General features: G+C 42.6%; 1 protein-coding gene across 6 annotated transcripts in view; it reads right to left on the bottom strand.

Moving 5' to 3' along the window:
* The window catches only part of FAM184A (family with sequence similarity 184 member A), an 80,928-nt gene that overhangs the window by 42,489 nt on the left and 20,476 nt on the right, over window positions 1–17,963 (bottom strand). For all 6 annotated transcript variants that reach the window (XM_077300928.1, XM_077300911.1, XM_077300892.1 and 3 more), the window contains exons 2-6: window positions 13,604–14,458; window positions 10,312–10,447; window positions 5,577–5,758; window positions 3,408–3,605; window positions 67–189 (exon numbers count right to left, since the gene is read on the bottom strand). In XM_077300928.1, the coding sequence (XP_077157043.1) occupies window positions 67–189; window positions 3,408–3,605; window positions 5,577–5,758; window positions 10,312–10,447; window positions 13,604–14,458 (1,494 nt within the window). The remainder of the gene's footprint in view (window positions 1–66; window positions 190–3,407; window positions 3,606–5,576; window positions 5,759–10,311; window positions 10,448–13,603; window positions 14,459–17,963) is intronic.

Below are 17,963 nucleotides of genomic sequence, written 5' to 3'. Positions count from 1 at the left end.
TCGTTATTGATTAAACGTGGTCTAATGCACATGACAGTTAGCTGAAAAGACAACGTTGATTCTTGCCTCCTGATTGGATACAGTCAGCTTGGCTGTCAGTTCTTCCCTCAGGTTTTCCAACTGCTGTCGAAGCTGATTTTTCTCATCTTCTAAATGTAGCTTCTCTTTTTCAAAATGCTGCTCTAACTCCTAAAGAAAATGAAACACAGAACAGAACATGTCATGCTGATTCAATATTCGTATTAGAAGTTTAAAAGCCAGAATGGTGCAGTAGTTACAGTACTAGGGCTCAGGAGACCTATGTTCAGATTTCTCCCAGCACAACATATGTTTATAAAAGAACCGTACAAATATATTGACAGCAGGGTGTTATTGGTACTGGTAATACAAAGAATTTTAGTATGTTGCTTGCAGGCCCTGACTGTTGTATTTGTGCATGTTACTTATTCATAAAATAAGTGAAAAGGCTTCTTGTTTTCATATAATTAGTCAGTGCTCTAAATGTCAGCTCTCTTTCCCCATATCTAGTATCTGAGCACAATATCACAACTGACAGAATAACTAGCATTATTGATTGATTGCCCTCAGGCCACACAGGGTTTATGACAAGAGATTACTTGCCATTGCGTGCCCCTGAATAGTGACTAAGATATTCCTCGATAGCCTCTCATCCAAATACTAATCAGGGCCAACCATGCTTGTATTCCAAGATCTGATGAGAGTGGGTTAGACTGGACTATACTGGTCAGGAAAGCAGATTTATAACATTTAACAAAATGTTGCATGTCAATTATTAGGGTCATCACAAATAAAAAAAATATTGATGCACGTGCTAAACAGAAACAGTACAAAAATAACGTCTATGAGCACATAGCCTGGCCATATCTACAACTCATGTATTAGCCTTTGGGTTGAAAGGCAGAAGAATTATGCTTACCTGCCATCCAAGTCTAAAATATTTAGACAGCCTATAACATAGCATTTCAGAACATTTCATAAAAAGATGGGTATGATAAGGGACCAAAATGGTAGGGACCTCACAGAAGCAGAAGAGATTTTTTAAAAGTGGCAAAATTATACAGAGGAGCTATACAAGAGCGAGCTTAACAGCCCTGATAACCACGATGGGGTAGTTACTGACCTGGAGCCAGACATCCTGGAATGTGAAGTCAAATGGGCCTTAGGAAGTCTGAGCAACAATAAAGCTAGTGGAGGTGACAGCATTCCAGTTGAACTATTCAAAATCTTAAAAGACGATGCCGTAAAAGTGCTACACTCAATATGCCAGCAAATTTGGAGAACTCAACAATAGCCACAGGATTGGAAAAGGTCAGTTTACATTCCAATCCCAAAGAAGGGCAATGCCAAAGAATGTTCAAACTACCGCACCATTGCACTCATTTCTCATGCTAGCAAAGTTATGCTCAAAATCCTACAAGCTAGGCTCCAGCAATATGTGGACCGAGAACTTCCAGAAGTACATGCAGGATTTCGAAGAGGCAGAGGAACTAGAGATCAAATTGCCAACATATGCTGGATCATGGAGAAAGCTAGGGAGTTCCAGAAGAACATCTACTTCTGCTTCATTGACTATGCTAAAGCCTTGGAATGTGTGGAGCACACCAAATTGTGGCAAGTTCTTAAAGAGATGGGAATACCAGAGCATCTTATTTGTCTCTTAAGAAACCTATATGCAGGTCAAGAAGCAACAGTGAGAACTGAGCATGGAATCACTGATTAGTTCAAAATTGATAAAGGAGTTCGGCAAGGCTATATACTGTCACCTTGCCTATTTAACTTGTATGCGTCATCATGAGAAAGGCGGGGTTAGATGAGTCACAAATTGGGATGAAGATTGCAGGGAGAAATATCAACAACCTCGGATATGCAGATGATACCACTCTAATGGCAGAAATCGAAGAGGAGCTAAAGAGCCTGTTGATGCGGGTGAAGGAGGAGAGTGCAAATGTTGGCTTGAAACTCAACATCAAGAAAACAAAGATCATGGCATCCGGCCCTCTCAATTCCTGGCAAATAGATGGGGAAGAAATGGAGATAGTGACAGATTTTATTTTCCTGGGCTCCATGATCACTGAAGATGGGGACTGCAGCAAAGAAATTAAGACGCTTTCTCCTGGGGAAGAAAGCTATGGCAAATCAAGACAGCATCCTAAAAAGCAGAGACATCACCCTGCCAACAAAAGTGCATTTAGTCAAGGCTATGGTATTCCCAGTTGCAATGTATGGCTGTGAAAGTTGGACCATAAGGAAGGCCGAGCGTCAAAGAATTGAGACTTTTGAACTACTGGTGTTGGAGAAGACTCTTGCGAGTCCCTTGGACTGCAAGGTGAACAAACCGGTCAGTCCTAGAGGAGATCAACCCTGCCTGCTCCTTAGAAGGCCAGATCCTGAAGATGAAACTCAAATACTTTGGCCACCTCATGAGAAGGAAGGACTCCCTGGAGAAGAGCCTAATGCTGGGAGTGATTGAGGGCAAAAGAAAAAGGGGACGACAGAGAATGAAGTGGCTGGATGGAGTCACTGAAGCAGTAGGTGGAAACTTAAATGGACTCCGGGGAATGGTAGAGGACAGGAAGGCCTGGAGGATCATTGTCCATGGGGTCGCAATGGGTCGGACACGACTTCACACCTAACAACAACAACAACAACAACAACAACAACAACATAACATAGCAACAAAATCTCTTCCTAAAGAAAACAAACAGAACAGTTAATTTTATAACCACTGATTTCAGTGGGCGTACCCAGAAATAACTTTACACAGGACTGCGCTGGAAAAAACAAAAAAAGGTTGATTGTTACAATTTTTTATGTGTGGAAAATGCGCTCACATGTCTAACCAATGGAAGCAGCAGTCAGAACATTAATCAGGATCTTTTGACCTAGCAGTCTGCACACATATCCCAATGATTCGGAAAGCTGGTGCTCCATGAAAAGATCATATGCCTATGTAACTTATATGGCCAAAAATATGATAGCTTTTCAGTTTAATGAGTCTTTCAGCACTGGTAGCGTATCTAACCCACAGTCTTATGTGCTAGTTTTCCAAATTCCCCTTGGAAAGATACAAAAACTAGAAAATGGAATGTTCTAGATAGTATTCTTAAAAGATGAGAATGCCAATTCCTTCTATCTGTCCACCATCAACAGAACAAAATAAAGGAACACGGGGATATCAAGCCCCACTGCCAGATAAGCACCAGCCTGGGCCTTATTCCCTATGTTGAAAAGGTTAGACGGTGTTTTTTACATGAAATAATTTGAGTGGGTAAAGATTTTGTCAATCATATTACTGAAAAGGTTTGGAACAGTTGCAATATGTTAAACTTTACTCACAATTTCTTTACAAAGCAAATATAGAAACACTCACATTATGAATCACTTACCATTTGCAGTTTCTTTTTTTCTTTGTTCGTATTGCTATGTGCTGCCTCAAGAGCATTATGATGTTTCCATGCCAACTCCTCCAAGGTCTTAGAATGAGCCTCATTTAGCTGTGCAGCTTCTCCTTCTAGTCTGGCTTGCAATTTTATCAGCTCCTTCTCATAATATTCTCTTTGGGTTTCCCTTGCTTCATTCACTTTCTATTAATGCAGAAAAACAGAAGTATTTCAAAATTAGGCACATTCCCAAAACTCATATATACTTGAACCATGTATTATCTGAGGAATTATTGTGGCCCTAGGTCTCATTCACATGTCCCCCATGTGCACTTTAACAGCCATGCTCAGAGGGCTCAGCTGGGAACTGAATTACCCTGGCAGGCCAGGGCCCAATTTTGATCAAGACTAGCACACAAGGAAAACGTACTTCAGCTTCTATCTTTTCCAGTTACGAAGTAGCCATGGGGTAGCAGCCATTTGCCTGCTGAAGAAAATGTAGATAGCTATTCAAAAGCTTACTAAGTGGGACAAATAGTAAGTCTGTGAGGCTCATTCAGATCTAGAAAACAAAGCAAGAGGGAGGGAAGGCTTAAGACCCTTCTCTTCATGGTCCCGAACAAAAAAGCTGGATATGGGTCCTACATGTGTTCCAGTGAGGACTCTAGCAGCTGCATTCTGTACCAGCTGGAATCTTCAGGTCAGGGACAAAGGCAAGCCCGCATAGAGCGAGTCACAGAAATCTATTCTGGAGGTGACCGTTGCATGGATCACTGTGGCCAGGTGTTCGGGGGACAGGTAGGGTGCTAGTAGCTGGGCTTGGCGAAGATGATAAAATGCCTGGCCGGCTACCTTCTTGACCTAGGCCTCCATAGTTAGGGAGGTATCAATGGTCACACCTAAATTCCTGACCTGGGACGCGGTCGTGAGTTACATCCCTGCCAGGAAGGGTAGTCGCTCTTCCTGTTCCCTACCTCCCAGCCACAGTACCTCCATCTTGGAGGGGTTGAGTTTCAGGCGGCTCTGCTCAAACCATTCGGTCACTGCTTTCAAACATCTGGCAAATGGTTCTGGGAGGGAGGGGAGCCCGGGCAGCCATCTATGAAGAGCTAGAACTTGGTGTCATCTGCATACTAATGACAACTCAGCCCAAAATCACGTACCAGCTGGGCCAGAGGGAGCATAAAGATGTTGAATAACATAGAGGAGAGGACTGCACCCTGAGAGACCCCACAAGGGAGTCTGTAGGTGCGCGAGAACTCATTCCCCACTGCTACCCTCTGGGTCCAGTTAAGGAGAAAGGAGCGTATCTATCTTAACACTGTGCCCCGTATCCCTGTCCCGGTGAGGCGGTGAGCTAGCAGTTCATGATCAACCATATCAAACGCGACCAACAGATCTAATAGAACTAGCACAGCTGACCTGCCTCAATCCAGCTGGCGAAAGATATCATCCAACAAGGCGACCAGCACTGTCTCCATCCCGTGGCCAGGGCAAAAGCCAGACTGATAGGGATCGAGCGCTGTACAGTGTCTTAAGTGAGGAGTGATAGTTAAAGGTGACTGGGCTACCCTGTCTAGTGGTGTCTCTGTGAGTTAGAGAGAGGACTGCTGGCTCTCTCTCTGTTTTAAAAGAGACACAATGGAAGGTAGACTGTGACTGCCTGACCAAGCTGTAACCCTAAGCCTGTGGAACAAAAGTTGTAGATGGCTGTAGAGACACTGAGTGAAAAGCAATGTTACAGCTTAGTATACAGCTTAGTTTGTATGTTCCTTCCCTTCCTTAATAAATGGAGCTAAGAATGAAGATTTCCTGATTTAAGGAACCTTTAAACATAATTTGTTGGAACATCCTAATTTAGGTGATTCAACAAATTTAGACTGAGTACAAACTGATTCTAAGATGGGATTTAATCTTTGTTTAAAATCCCTGTTTATAGTCAAGAAACAACCCCAATTTGATGAAGTACCTAAATGCAGACAACATAACAAATAGTAGTTTGATGAACGAAAACCCAGAACACTTAAATGCTGATTCTGCATGAGAGGAGAAGACTAAAGGAAGAAATCAGGTTTTTGCTTATCACAGACATCTCTGAGTTTTTGTGACATCTGCATACAACCATAGTAACAGTTAGAAACTACAACTGGCTTGGGGCAGGGGAAGGACATTCACCTTCTCCAATGCAAGAATTTGCTGCCTTTGTCTTTCATCTAGACTTTGTGTTTTGCTTTGCAATAGATTTCTTTCTTCTTCCAGCTGAGAAAGCTTCTCCCTTAATCTGGATTTTTCAGATTCTAAATCCCTTATTGTCACTTCCTGGGTCATCTGAGTAGCTTGAAGCATTCCAATGTGACCTGCAAAAATAAAACACTAATTTAGAATCTTGGAATTCTTGTACCTTCTGAGTTAGAATGATCTCACATGGTCCAAGTATTATTTAAACATCTTGAATTTATAAAAAAGCCTAATCCAATGCATACAATCATGTAATGTTATGCTTACTGTTAAAAAGCACATTTTCTGATATTACAGAAATTAATATTACATTAGAGAACAATCAACATCACTCAGTACTTTTACAAACAAGGATCTGCAAGAAACTTGTAGGGAGGGTGCATCTCATCCCTCCACCTTTGCTTTCTTCCTTCTCCCCTTATTTGATAATCTTCCCTCCTCTCTTTCTCACTCTCATCTATTTTCTGTCAATATTCCCCCCTCTCTTCCCTTTCCATTATGTCAGTCTTCCTGCTCTACTTTCTCACCCTCCCCCTTCTCTGTCAATCTTGCTTCTCTTTCTCTCCTCCTCTGTCAATCTTCTCCCCTATATTTCTCCCTGCTCCCTTTCTCTAACAATGTTCTCCCTCTACTCCTCTGTCAGTATTCCCCTATTCTTTTCCCACAGAAAACTCCTCCTCTTTCTGGTGCTGCCTGTGCTCTGACAGCCTCAGCAACAAGACTCCCAGGAGCCACTGTGTCAATTGGCAGAGCTTCCAGGGCCAGCAGAATGCTGTTGCTGAGCCTGGAGCAGCTCCTAGCCTCTACCGCTGCCAGATTTGGAGTGATTCCTGGATTCTACCATCTCCATGGCTGGGTCCAGAGTGGCCCTCAGACTCTACAGAGTCTCTTCAGAATCAGGGGAAATATGTTGTCTATACACACTTAGATAAACAAAGTTTTATTCAAGGTATGAACTTCCATGTGCATGCACACTTCCTCAGATACATACCTTGGTCATAAAGGTGCCACTGGACTCTAAATTTGTTCTGATACTTCAGACCAACATGGCTATCCTCTTGAATCACACTTAGAGAATGCTATTGTATTTCAGGGGGGATATAAACTCCTCAAATGTCTTAAACTTTCTGATTTTCTGCAAAACGGGGGGAGGGTCCCCAAATTTGCAGAAATATTGGCTTGCAGTCAGTGTGGATTTAGATATTTGCAGATTGAGCTAAACTTAACTATTACAATATAAGATATTTAAGCAATTTAGTAGTCTGCTCTCTCCACCCCTAATTATTCAATAGCCAACTTATTTCCAGAAGTGTGATTATATTACTACTAGTAATCAAGCCCACTGTACTCACAATACAGTGGGCGCTAGGCAAGGGAGCCGCTGGCAGCGGCGCGCAGCGCGGCTGGCGAGGGCTCCCTGGCGGCGAGAGGCACTTCGCGCAGGGCGGCTGCCAGCGGCTCCTTTGCCGGCAGCCTGATGTGTCGGAGGTGCTTTGCGCCTCTCGCCACGTCAGGCTGCCGGCCAGGGAGCAACTGTGAACCGCGCAGCAGGGCGGAAATTGGAGAGGCCAATCGGCAGGCACTTCGCCAATCGGCAGTCCCTCAAATACACTGGGCCCAAACCATGTATGGCCTTAAAGGTGATTATCAAAACCTTAAACTTAATCCGGAACTCAACTGGGAGCCAGCCAAGTTGTTGGAGTACCGGCTGAATGTGGGATCTCCATGATGTTTTAGTGAGAATCCTAGCCGCAGCATTCTGCACCAGTTGTAGTTTCTGGATCAAGGATAAGGGTAGGCCTGCATAGAGTGAGTTGCAGAAGTCCAGTCTAGAGGTGACCGTCACATGGATCACTATGGCTAGGTGCTCTGGGTCCAGGTTGGGTGCTAGTAGCTTGGCATGCCGGAGGTGGTAAATTGCCCAGCTGTGCTACCTTTGTGATCTGGGCTTCCATCGTAAGGGAAGCATCCAGGATCATACCCAGGTTCCTGGTGGAGTGTGTTGCTGAGAGCTGCACACTGTCCAGGGGGGGCAGACACGCTTCCTCCTACCCAACCACAGGACCTCCATCTTTGCAGCGTAGAGCTTCAGACGAATCTGCTTGATCCATTTAGTCACTGCTTCCAGACATCTGGCTAAGGGTTCTGTGGGAGAGTCAGGGCGGTCATCCACCAGGATGAAGAGCTGGGTGTCATCCGCATATTGGTAGCAACCCAGCCCAAATCTCCACACCAGCTGAGCCAAAGGGCACATAAAGATGTTAAATAAGATAGGAGAGGGGACTGCTCCTTGCGGGACTCCACATGTGAGTGGTGCTGGTTAAATTCTCTCCTATCGCTACCCTCTGTCTGTGACCCCATACAGGATAGGGTGACATGTGCTTGTATAAGATCTAAATGTAATCGGAGATTATTCACAATAACAGTAACAGTGCAAGTTCCCTAGTTTTGCCAAGCTGTGTAATATCTGTAATTGCTGAGGAAAATGGTTTCTGTAAAGTGGTAATGATCAGAATGGATTCAAGGAACATTTCAGCCTCATAGGACACGGTGTTGCTGGTAAAAACATAACATGTTCCAACAAATGAAGTTCAAAGGGAGAGTCTATCATGAAACTGCTGCATCAGAATTCATGATAAGCTTGATGCCATCTTCAAGAATGTATAGTTATTCTGCCCTGTCACTAGAAAGGATTGCCAACCAAGGGTTAGAAAATTCCTGGATATTTGGAGGTGGAGTCTAGAGACGGTGGGATTTAGGGAAAGGGGGAACCTTAGTAAGATACTATGCCATAGAGCCCACCTTCCCTGAACTTGCTTTATCCAGAGGACATGGTATCATCTGGAGATCAGTTCTAATTTCAGGAGATCTCCAATGTTGGCAACTATCAGTGGAAGACATATTTATATACATACTAGCTTCAAAGCCCGTTCCTAATAACAGGTCTTGAAAGGGCCCCCTCCCCTGGCCAGGCAGCTTAAGGTGGCTGAAGGCGGCAGCTCGCAGCCAGATCAAGTGGGGCGGGCAGGGGCTGGGCAGCTCGTTAGGAGGCCTGGGACAGAATTCCTTAGCAGGCAGTCAGCAGGCCAGGAGGCCCTCGTCAGCAGGCCCAGTTTAGCAGGCCAAGAGGCCTTCATTAGCAAGGCCTCCACCATGATCCTTTGGCCAGGGCCCTCTCCCCTTACCTACTGCTGGCTCCAGGCACTGAGGTGTCTGAGAGCAAAGAGGCTAGAGTCCAAGGACGGATGGCGGTAGCCACAGGGGCAGGGCCAATCAGGGCAAAGCTGGCTGCACCCTGATTGGCCCTATTCTAACTTTGACAGCCGGTCACGTCCCACCCCCTAGGCTGTTTCAGAAATATATAGAGGAACAACAATGGATAAGGATATATATATATTTATATATAACCACTCTCATGAGAGCAACTAAGAAATTCTGATTTAGCTTTCCATTTGAGTCCTCAGATGCACAATTAAGGCATCATCTGGTTTGGTAAGGTTTATTTCAGATTATATTTATTTCAAAATTCTGGATTGAACTGTTTAAAACTTCTAACATTTTTATGTCCTAAGGACAGGATTTTCAGGAAGTTTCATGTACTGTACTGTGAAGTGTGATACAAACATGTAAGTACATCAATATATGTTATACACCTGATTTCTGCTTATTAAATATGGTAGAAATTTCATGGGAAACAAGCATATCATGCATAGATGGATGTATATGTGCACTAGCAAGCATATGACCTACCCAGGATTCACCAGTGTTTGGAACAGACCTCCAGCAGGCATTTGTTTGAGTCCAACCAGCCCCCAAACACCCCCTGGCCCCCCCAGACACCCCCTGCCATGACCGAAGAATGTGACCAATCCAAAGCTGTGTCAATGTTCCTGTTCCTGTGGTTGACATGTTATGTTATGATCATTATATTTGTTGCACTGTTCTATCTAATTACCCCATGATGTTATATGTAAATCACCCAGAGCCATATGAAAGGGCGGTATAATCATCTAAAATAAATAAAATAATAAATAAATAGCTAAACATTTGCAATAAGGCCTCTAAACTCTGGCTACTTATATAGATGTCAGTGCAGCATAATTACTACTTCTAGAGTGGTTTGGATAAATTCTTTCAGTGTACATTCTTGCCTATTCGACATACTTTTCACCCTATATTTCATGCAAATACTGGAACATTTTCAAAATAAAGATAAAAAATGTGTTACACTATGAGCTTTTAGTTCAAATGGGAGGGGCAGGTCTCCTGTTATAGTGGGAGACCTCCTGCCCTTGGCTCCCTGTTTTCTGTCACTACTTGAAAAGCTAGTGATGAAATAATGTGACAATCTTTTCTGCACTTCTGGCATAAAACTGGAGGTGATGTCATCCTGTCAGGGCAACATTCTAGGATTCACTCAAAAGTATTTGCAGGAGAATCCTATAGCATTGTACTGCCATGGTGACTATGTATCCAGTTTTGCACCTGAGATTATTCCTATCTTCCAATTTTTCAACAGTTTGTTATTTTGGGTCATAAAATGATATTACACTAAACAATGGAAAGAGACTGAAAAACAAAATTAAGATTTTAAAAATAGAAAAAGTATAAAATTGTCACTGAATAAATACTTCATGCAGATTACATATTAGCACAAAGAAATCATACATACTGGCTTTTAGTACAAGATCTGTGGCTTGTTGCTGTAAACGTTCCCTAGCAGCAGCTAGCTCACTTTCAACCTCCTTGTGTTTACTTAACAAAGACATCTCCTCTTCTTTGACATCATCTAGCTGTTTTTGAAGAGCCTACAAAATCACATTATGTTAGACAAAATCAGACAAACTGAGCAAGTATAAATTAAATTTATCAATTCAAATAGCATTAGAGCACTGAAGATTACTCAATTTATCAAACAAAGACAGTTAATCACCTCCTTGCTTGAACTTTTTTTGCAGTGCTTTAATTTCCACAAGCTTTTGCACAGCTGTTGCATACAAATCTGATTAACTCACATCTATGTTTCTACTCTTTTAAAAGAAAGGATTGCAGATATTCTACTCCAAATAAACATACTGTATAGCACATTAGATTTGGTCCTATGAACTATGAGTATCACCCTCCCTTCTCCCTCACTGCAGTAGGGTTGCCAGGTCTCCCGCTATGACGACACTATGACGCTATGACGACAAGAGAAAAATTAATTTAAAAATAACTGTCGACATGACATCACTTCTGACGAAAACCAAGAACTGACATCATGCCATTCTTGGAGTTGTTGGACACTCTACAGTTGAGTTTCCAGTGATTTCTAGAGTGGTATAATGTCACTTCCAGTTTTCCCCCACAAGTTATGTCACACCATTGTACCAACAGTACTCCCCATTTTCCTGCCCCCATGTCATGCCAGGTACCAGCCATTGGCTAACAACCCTTCCCATTAATCCCCCAAAAGCAGATGATGGGGTCATGGGAACCTGGTGGACTAAATGTCACATGTCAGTGAGAGGCAGTACAATCACTGTGGCCCCTATCTCTCTTGGAAAGATTATTTGAACAAAAGTCTTCTTTGCCTTTCTTCCTATGATGTCAGATAAGGGAGGGGAGATAACTTCACACAATTCCTGCTTCTCACTGCAACCCCTATGTCTTGTGGCAACGTCGTTCTCTCAGCCTCCAGCCTCTCATTACATGCAAATCAGTGTCATATTATGCACATACAATATACAATTTTACCTTTTCTGAATTCAGAAATACTGATATTTTTCGGGTTCAGTATACCCAAACTCGAAAAATACTGTTTTTTTTCTTTGTATGCCCCTAGTCAAAAAGGAGAAATACGTGTAATAAATGTTTTAATTTTTTAATGTAAAATTGCCAACAGTCATCTTCATATCGTCTGTCAATTTAGTCATGTACTTCCTCTCAGCTCTCCTAGAGTGGCAGATGCTGAGCAGGGAGCCGAACCAGCTTGTGGGCTGCATTCTACCCATCTCCAGTTAGCTATTCCAGGTATTAAAGGATTAGAACCTTCCAGGTTGTTTCAAGATACTGATGAAAAATGAGGACAAATGTTTATCAGCATTGCTTGTTCAGTACAACTCTTCATATAAAAGCTTTCTCCCTACTCCCCTCCCCAAGATCTCAAATTGTGTTATTTTTCCCCCATTAGTGTGTGTTCATTTGCTAATTCTGTTATTATTTGCAGACCTTCTGTGACTTTGGGCAATTAGAAGATCTCATTTGCTTTCCAGTTGCTCTAATTAGCCACAAAGTCTATTTGGTTTCCATTCTGAGCTAACAGCTTAATAATAATTCCAACGTTAAATGGAAAGATAACCCAAATCCCTCTCCATTTGCTATTATGACATGTCAGCTCAGACGCAGTTTAATTCACACTGATTTTTTCTTGAGCAGCATAGCTTCCTAAACAATGGGCTTGGGGGTAGTGCTTTCTGGGCTAATAACAGGGCTGATTCTGCACTGACTTGGTTTATTCCATTGTGTATCCTGCTGAATTCAGATCAATTTGAACTTGGGTCTTCCTCTATTCCCCCCCCCCCCCAATTGAAATAGAAAGTCTTCACTCGATTGGGAAAGGGACCAAGTGCAGGGGTCTCTCTCTTTCTTTTCTTGAATGAGCGGGGGTGGGAGAATTGGAAACAGCAAAGGAGAGGGATTTTATGCTTTTACTATGTTTACTATGTTTTTAATAAAGGTACTCTGAATCTGAATCTATGTTCTGAGCCGCCACAAACCAGCTTGTCTGGGAGTGGCAGGGTAGAAATCTAATTATAAATAAATAAATAAACCTGTAAATAAAAACATCTTTGTTATTTACTTACAACTCCTACCCTAGCAATCTCCATGTTCTTGTTCACCACAAAACTTAGCTTGCAGCAACAAACCCAAAGCCTTTACACTTGCTTCCCCTAGGAATACCAACTGTGTGTGTACTAAAATGTTTATAAACCGCCCATATGATACAAATATTTTTTCATGCTGTTTCCTACAGAGAAGCTCTTTGCATAGGACATAATGAACTGTTTTGAGGTTCCGCTTTTAAGACGTGGTTCATCAACAAAGCAACAAAAACTGCAAACATTGTCTGCTGTTGAACTAGACATGAGCAGTTTGCAGGCAGTGGGGATGGCATTCTCACAGCTCTGTCCACATGCTCACTCACTGACTGCTGTCCATGTCTCCATCAGCCTGTTCCTACTTTTTGTAATTCACGTCAGCTCGGAAGCACTGAGGAAATTACAATAATGCACCTACCTCTGCCATGCAATCTGCCCCTTTTCCTTTCATAGCAGAGCCATAGTTAAAGGAACACCATGGTTCAGCTGTGAGCCCTCCCAAAAAGTCCTAAGTGCTGAAGGAAGGGAGAAAAAACCAAAGCTTAGCTTCACCATGTTATTTATTTCCTTTTTATTCTGCCTTTCCTCCCAGTGGGGATCCAGAGAAGTACTCTCCTCCATTTTATCTTTACGACAACTTTGGGAGATAGGTTAGGCTAACTTGCCGAAGTTCACCTAGTACGCTTCCATGGTAGGGTGGGAATTTAAAACTGTGACTCTCAGATCCTAGTCAGACACTCATGCCAATATTCCACACAGAAATGGCAGACATCAGTCCTGCTCCCTCCATATGGAGGCCTTGCCCACAGACCTTACACTGGAACTAAAGTGAAAAGTCCCAGGAATGCCACAAATAATGATAAAAATAAACATGACTTCAGATGGAGAACCTCAAAACAAAAATCAATAAAGTAGGGACATCACACTGGCAAACAAGGCAAAATCCCTACATGGAACCCACCAAAGGAAGGGAAAAAAATGTCAACTAAATGCTAGATGCAAGGACTTGAAACTTCTTAAGTAATCAATATAGTAACTGACTAAACACTACTTTTCATTTTAAAATTTCTAAGTGAATTACTTATTTAACAATGGTACTCTCACCTGTACATTGTTTTCCGCTGTATTTAATGCTATTTGAAGTTTCTGGCACTTTTCTCGTAGACTGCCTGCTTCATCTTGCACCATCTGCAATTCAGTCTTTAGTTTCCCCAGGTTTTTCCGTAAAATAGATTCTTGGCTTTGAAATTCTTTTCTTAGTTCCACTTCTTTTTCTTTGCAAGCTTTCAGGCTGTCAGCTGTAAACAGTTGGGACCTCTTCATAGTATCTAGTTCATGTTCATAGAAAGATTGAGCTTTGCTGAGTTTGCTTTCGTAGTCCTCAATGAGCTTTTTCCTTTCCAGTCTTAGATCTTCAACTTTAGCATTCAACTCTTCCACATCCCGTCTGTGCAGCTCTTCCAGTTTTTCTTGTCCCTTACTCAAAGTAGCATTCTGACACTGATGTGTCTTCATAAGTTCTTGAACCTCAAGCCTATGTGCAGCTTTCAACTCATCAAGAGCTGAACGCTTATCCTTCTCAAACTGTACTTGTAACTGTATAAAGCTTCGTAACCGCTCCTCAAACTTTTTTCTAATCTCTTCCACTTCCCGTGACATAGTCACTACACGTTGGACATGCTGGGCTTCTGCACAAAGCTGCATATCCTCAACTCTATCTTTATAAGCTTCAAATTCTGTTAGGGCCTGATGCTTCATCTTTTTATGGTCCTCCAATGACTCTTCTAAAACTTGAATCTTTCTTTTCAAATCCATTTCCTCAGAAACTTTATTTTTGTACTGTAGTATCTTTTCTCGAGTTTCTGCAATAATTTGTTGGATTTCTTCTTCATGAGCATCCTTAAGGGCTTGGATAGCAGTTTCATGTTCATCATTTTTAGTGTTCAAAGCATATATCACCTGCAAGTATAAACATTTAAGATTAGATAAATTCATACCATTTCTGCGCTTATGACAAAGACTTCCATTTGGGATGAAGCCATAGTTTAGAGATACAGCATCTGCTATTCATGCACAAGCTCCCAAGTGCAATCCTTGCAATTTCCACTTTAAAGGATCAGGTAGTAAGTAATATGAAAGACATTTGGCTGAGACTTGGAGAGGGATTGCCAGGCTAAGTAAACAATATTGACTTTGGTAGACTAATGGTCTGACTTAGTTTAAGGCAACTTCATGTGACACAGTCATTAGGAAACAGATTACAGGTTTTGCCTTCCTATATGCTATGCATTTTATCAGCTTCTGAGTGAAAAGCTTTCTTTATTAAGTCATTATTGGTTACGAATGGGAGCACAGAATTAGCGTTTATTCAACTGGCATTTTACATAAATACTTTTGAATATAGGCTCTCTCTCTTTACTGAGGACATGCAAAAACTAATTTTATCTTAACACTAACTAATGGATAACTAACATTGTACATTACATTCCTAGAAACAAATGCTCATGCAGCAATTAATACATGATTTATTGTTTCCACTAATATAGCCTCCTAGTAGCTGTATTCAATAGATACTTGTTTTGTTTCGCCATTTGTTTAATTTTTTATTTGCTTTAGTTACATTTTCATTTTTCACTAGTATGAGCTCATTCATTTTCATTTCTGCCCTTCTCATTCCCTGTTGATTTCAATGTGAGACTCAACCACTATCCATAATGTCAGTGTTTGACAACCAAATGCGATGGCATTTTCACTTATTATACTGCTTTCACGGAATCACATCTGCTTAATCACCAAAAGAAAAAAGGATGCCCACCTAACAGGCAGTTTAAAAGGTGTATATCCTACAGAGTCATGGTGATTTCAATATGTCAACCAATTTTCTCCTCTCCACAGGATTTTCTCACAAGTGGAGAAGGCTAGCCTGTCAATTAATATTACTCTTTCTTCCATCCTGCAACCCTTCATACTGTTTCCACTTATATGCCCAATTTAAAATGCCTCAATTACATTACTTTGTATTGTCAATAGCGTATGTCCTAAAGCAGTGGTCCACAACCTTTCTAAGGCTGGGGAGGGCGATCCGGCGGCTGCGCATGCCTCGCATGCACGGCAGGTCTGCGCATGCGCATTTGTGCCATGCGTGGCTGCAAATGCGCATGTGCGGCAATTTTGTGCATGCGTTCGTGCGCGGCAGGTCTGCACATGCATGTCTGCTCCATGCGCGGCTGCAGATGTGCATGCATGGCACTTCTGCGCGTGCGCGAAAATTTGCGCCAGCGGCCCTGCTTTCCTCTCCCCCCCCCCCTTTCCACAAAAAGAAGCTTGCCGGGCTGCAAGCTGATCGGCCACTTTGGCGGCTGATTTGCTTGCGGGCTGGGAAGTTTCTTACTGCGGGGGGGGCGGGGGGAGGGAGCCGCGGCCCGGTGCTGCGGCCTTCGCGGCCCGATGGTTGAGACCACTGTCTTAAAGGATATCCATAACAAATCAAATATAATTTTCATTAATTTCTTATTTGCTTTGATTTTTCCATTCATTTCCACTGCACTGATTAGTACAAAAACATCCATCATAAAAAAGAACCAGAGTGGCCTAAACAGTCAATTTAGACACTAATTTAAATGGTCTACAGTGTAAGTTCCAGGTTCTGACTTAACATGGACAAAGAATTCTTTAAGGCATGAAGAATAAAAATACAGTTGAGCAGTGTATTTGTTACTTATATGCACCTACCCTCAAGAGAAAGATCAAGAACAATTTAAGTCTTGATGGGACATCTTTTTCCACCTCACTTCAGAATGAGCTCTACATACTGGCCCACAGGAAAAGAAAGCACTCTCCACTTACTTACTTCCAACCCATCTAAAACTGGACGATAAAAGCATGCACTGTATAATTTAACAACCTTGAGTAACCTGACCATTTAAAAATGTGAATAATAAAATAGAAAGTGCTTCTGATCCTAGGTGCCTTTTATCTGGGTAAGTTTTGCTTTGAAAGCATCAACACAGCAGTTTCAGAATTAGAACGTTAATTTTCATAAAATATAGATGGTTTAATTATATATAAGAACGTAAAAACTAAACACAATTTAAAATAATCATACAACACTTGGACGTTGTGGATTTTGTTGCCATACTGTTTCTTCCTTGTCCCTTAAGCTCCTTGGGGAGGAATTTACATTCATGAAACAACCAGTACTTGAGAACTGGTTTAATCCACAGTACTCTGTTTCCATGATAATTTTTCTATAAGTGGCCATACACAGGGGGCAAGTGACATGTTGGATTTTGTGTTTTGCAGTCCTCTTGTGTGTCAGCAGTCTTCCTGGCAGCCAGGAGAAAGAAGGACAGACTGAGCATTATAGGGATGTACACTGGAAAAAAATCGGTATTTTTCAGATTTGAGTTTTCATGGTTCAGTGAAATTCAAATCAACCTAATCACTGATTTGATGCATCTATCAGAACGCTGCCAAATCTGAAAACTCTAACTGATTAGGTCAAATCAGTTGCCAGACAGCTGATTCTGCTATGGAGAGAAACCTCTCTGGGGATCAGCTCTTTGGTGAGCTGGGGGGGGGGGCAACCCTCTCCCCACCATAGCCTGACAAACAGACTCTCTGGGGATCTGTCATGAACCAGCCTCAGATCAGTGGGGACTCCTCAGAGGAGGAACTGACTAGCAAAAGCCTGGCTCAAACCAAGCATCAACAGAGTGAGGGGCAAGCTGCCCAGGACTCCCAGCTGAAAGTACCCGCAGAAACACCACCACTTGGCATCCCACCCTGTTCTTCCAGTCCAAGAGCTGCTGCAAATTATCAAGCTGACTGCTCTACAGAAACAACTTTGGAACAATCCAATGTCAAGCACTACAATGGGATGAGTCGCCTCAGGATGAGGACTAGCTGTGGAGGTATAATCTACTTAAAGGCTCCTGGAACGACAGTTGGTCATGGAAGCAACTGAACATTTTTGCCTGAGACCTTGTTGACACCTTGCCAGACACCTGCCTCATGTGACAGATTGGAACCTTTGACTGGAATTCTTGGACTGCCCTAGCCAAACTGGAAAGTTTGGACTGCCCTAGTCTGACTATATTGACCTCCCTCCTGACTAGACATGACTTATTGTGACCATGGCTCTTCTCTGACCCACTCTGCTAAAGAAAACATCCAGGCAGCTCTCCACAGTAACCTGACACCTCCAGGATCAGTTGTTTGGTAGCTTTGGAGGCATTTAAAAGGACTAAGGTGTCATGCCCACCCTGGGTGCACTGCCCACTCGGGCGCCAGAGGGCGCTCTGGGAGTGGTGGGCGATCTGGATACATCACCATGTCAAGTACTCTCCTGGAGCCACCAGGAGACCTGCTGGCCTCCATGGATGAGCAACCTGGCACCAGCCACATTGAGTTCCAAGACAAGGCCCCTGCCAACCCAGAAGAACAGCAATGGTGCCATCAGTCC

This window comes from Paroedura picta, chromosome 1, assembly GCF_049243985.1.
Source record: "Paroedura picta isolate Pp20150507F chromosome 1, Ppicta_v3.0, whole genome shotgun sequence".
Lineage (NCBI taxonomy): Eukaryota > Metazoa > Chordata > Lepidosauria > Squamata > Gekkonidae > Paroedura > Paroedura picta.
Note: the sequence above shows the minus strand (reverse complement) of the source record. Positions and strands in the feature narration are given on the sequence as shown.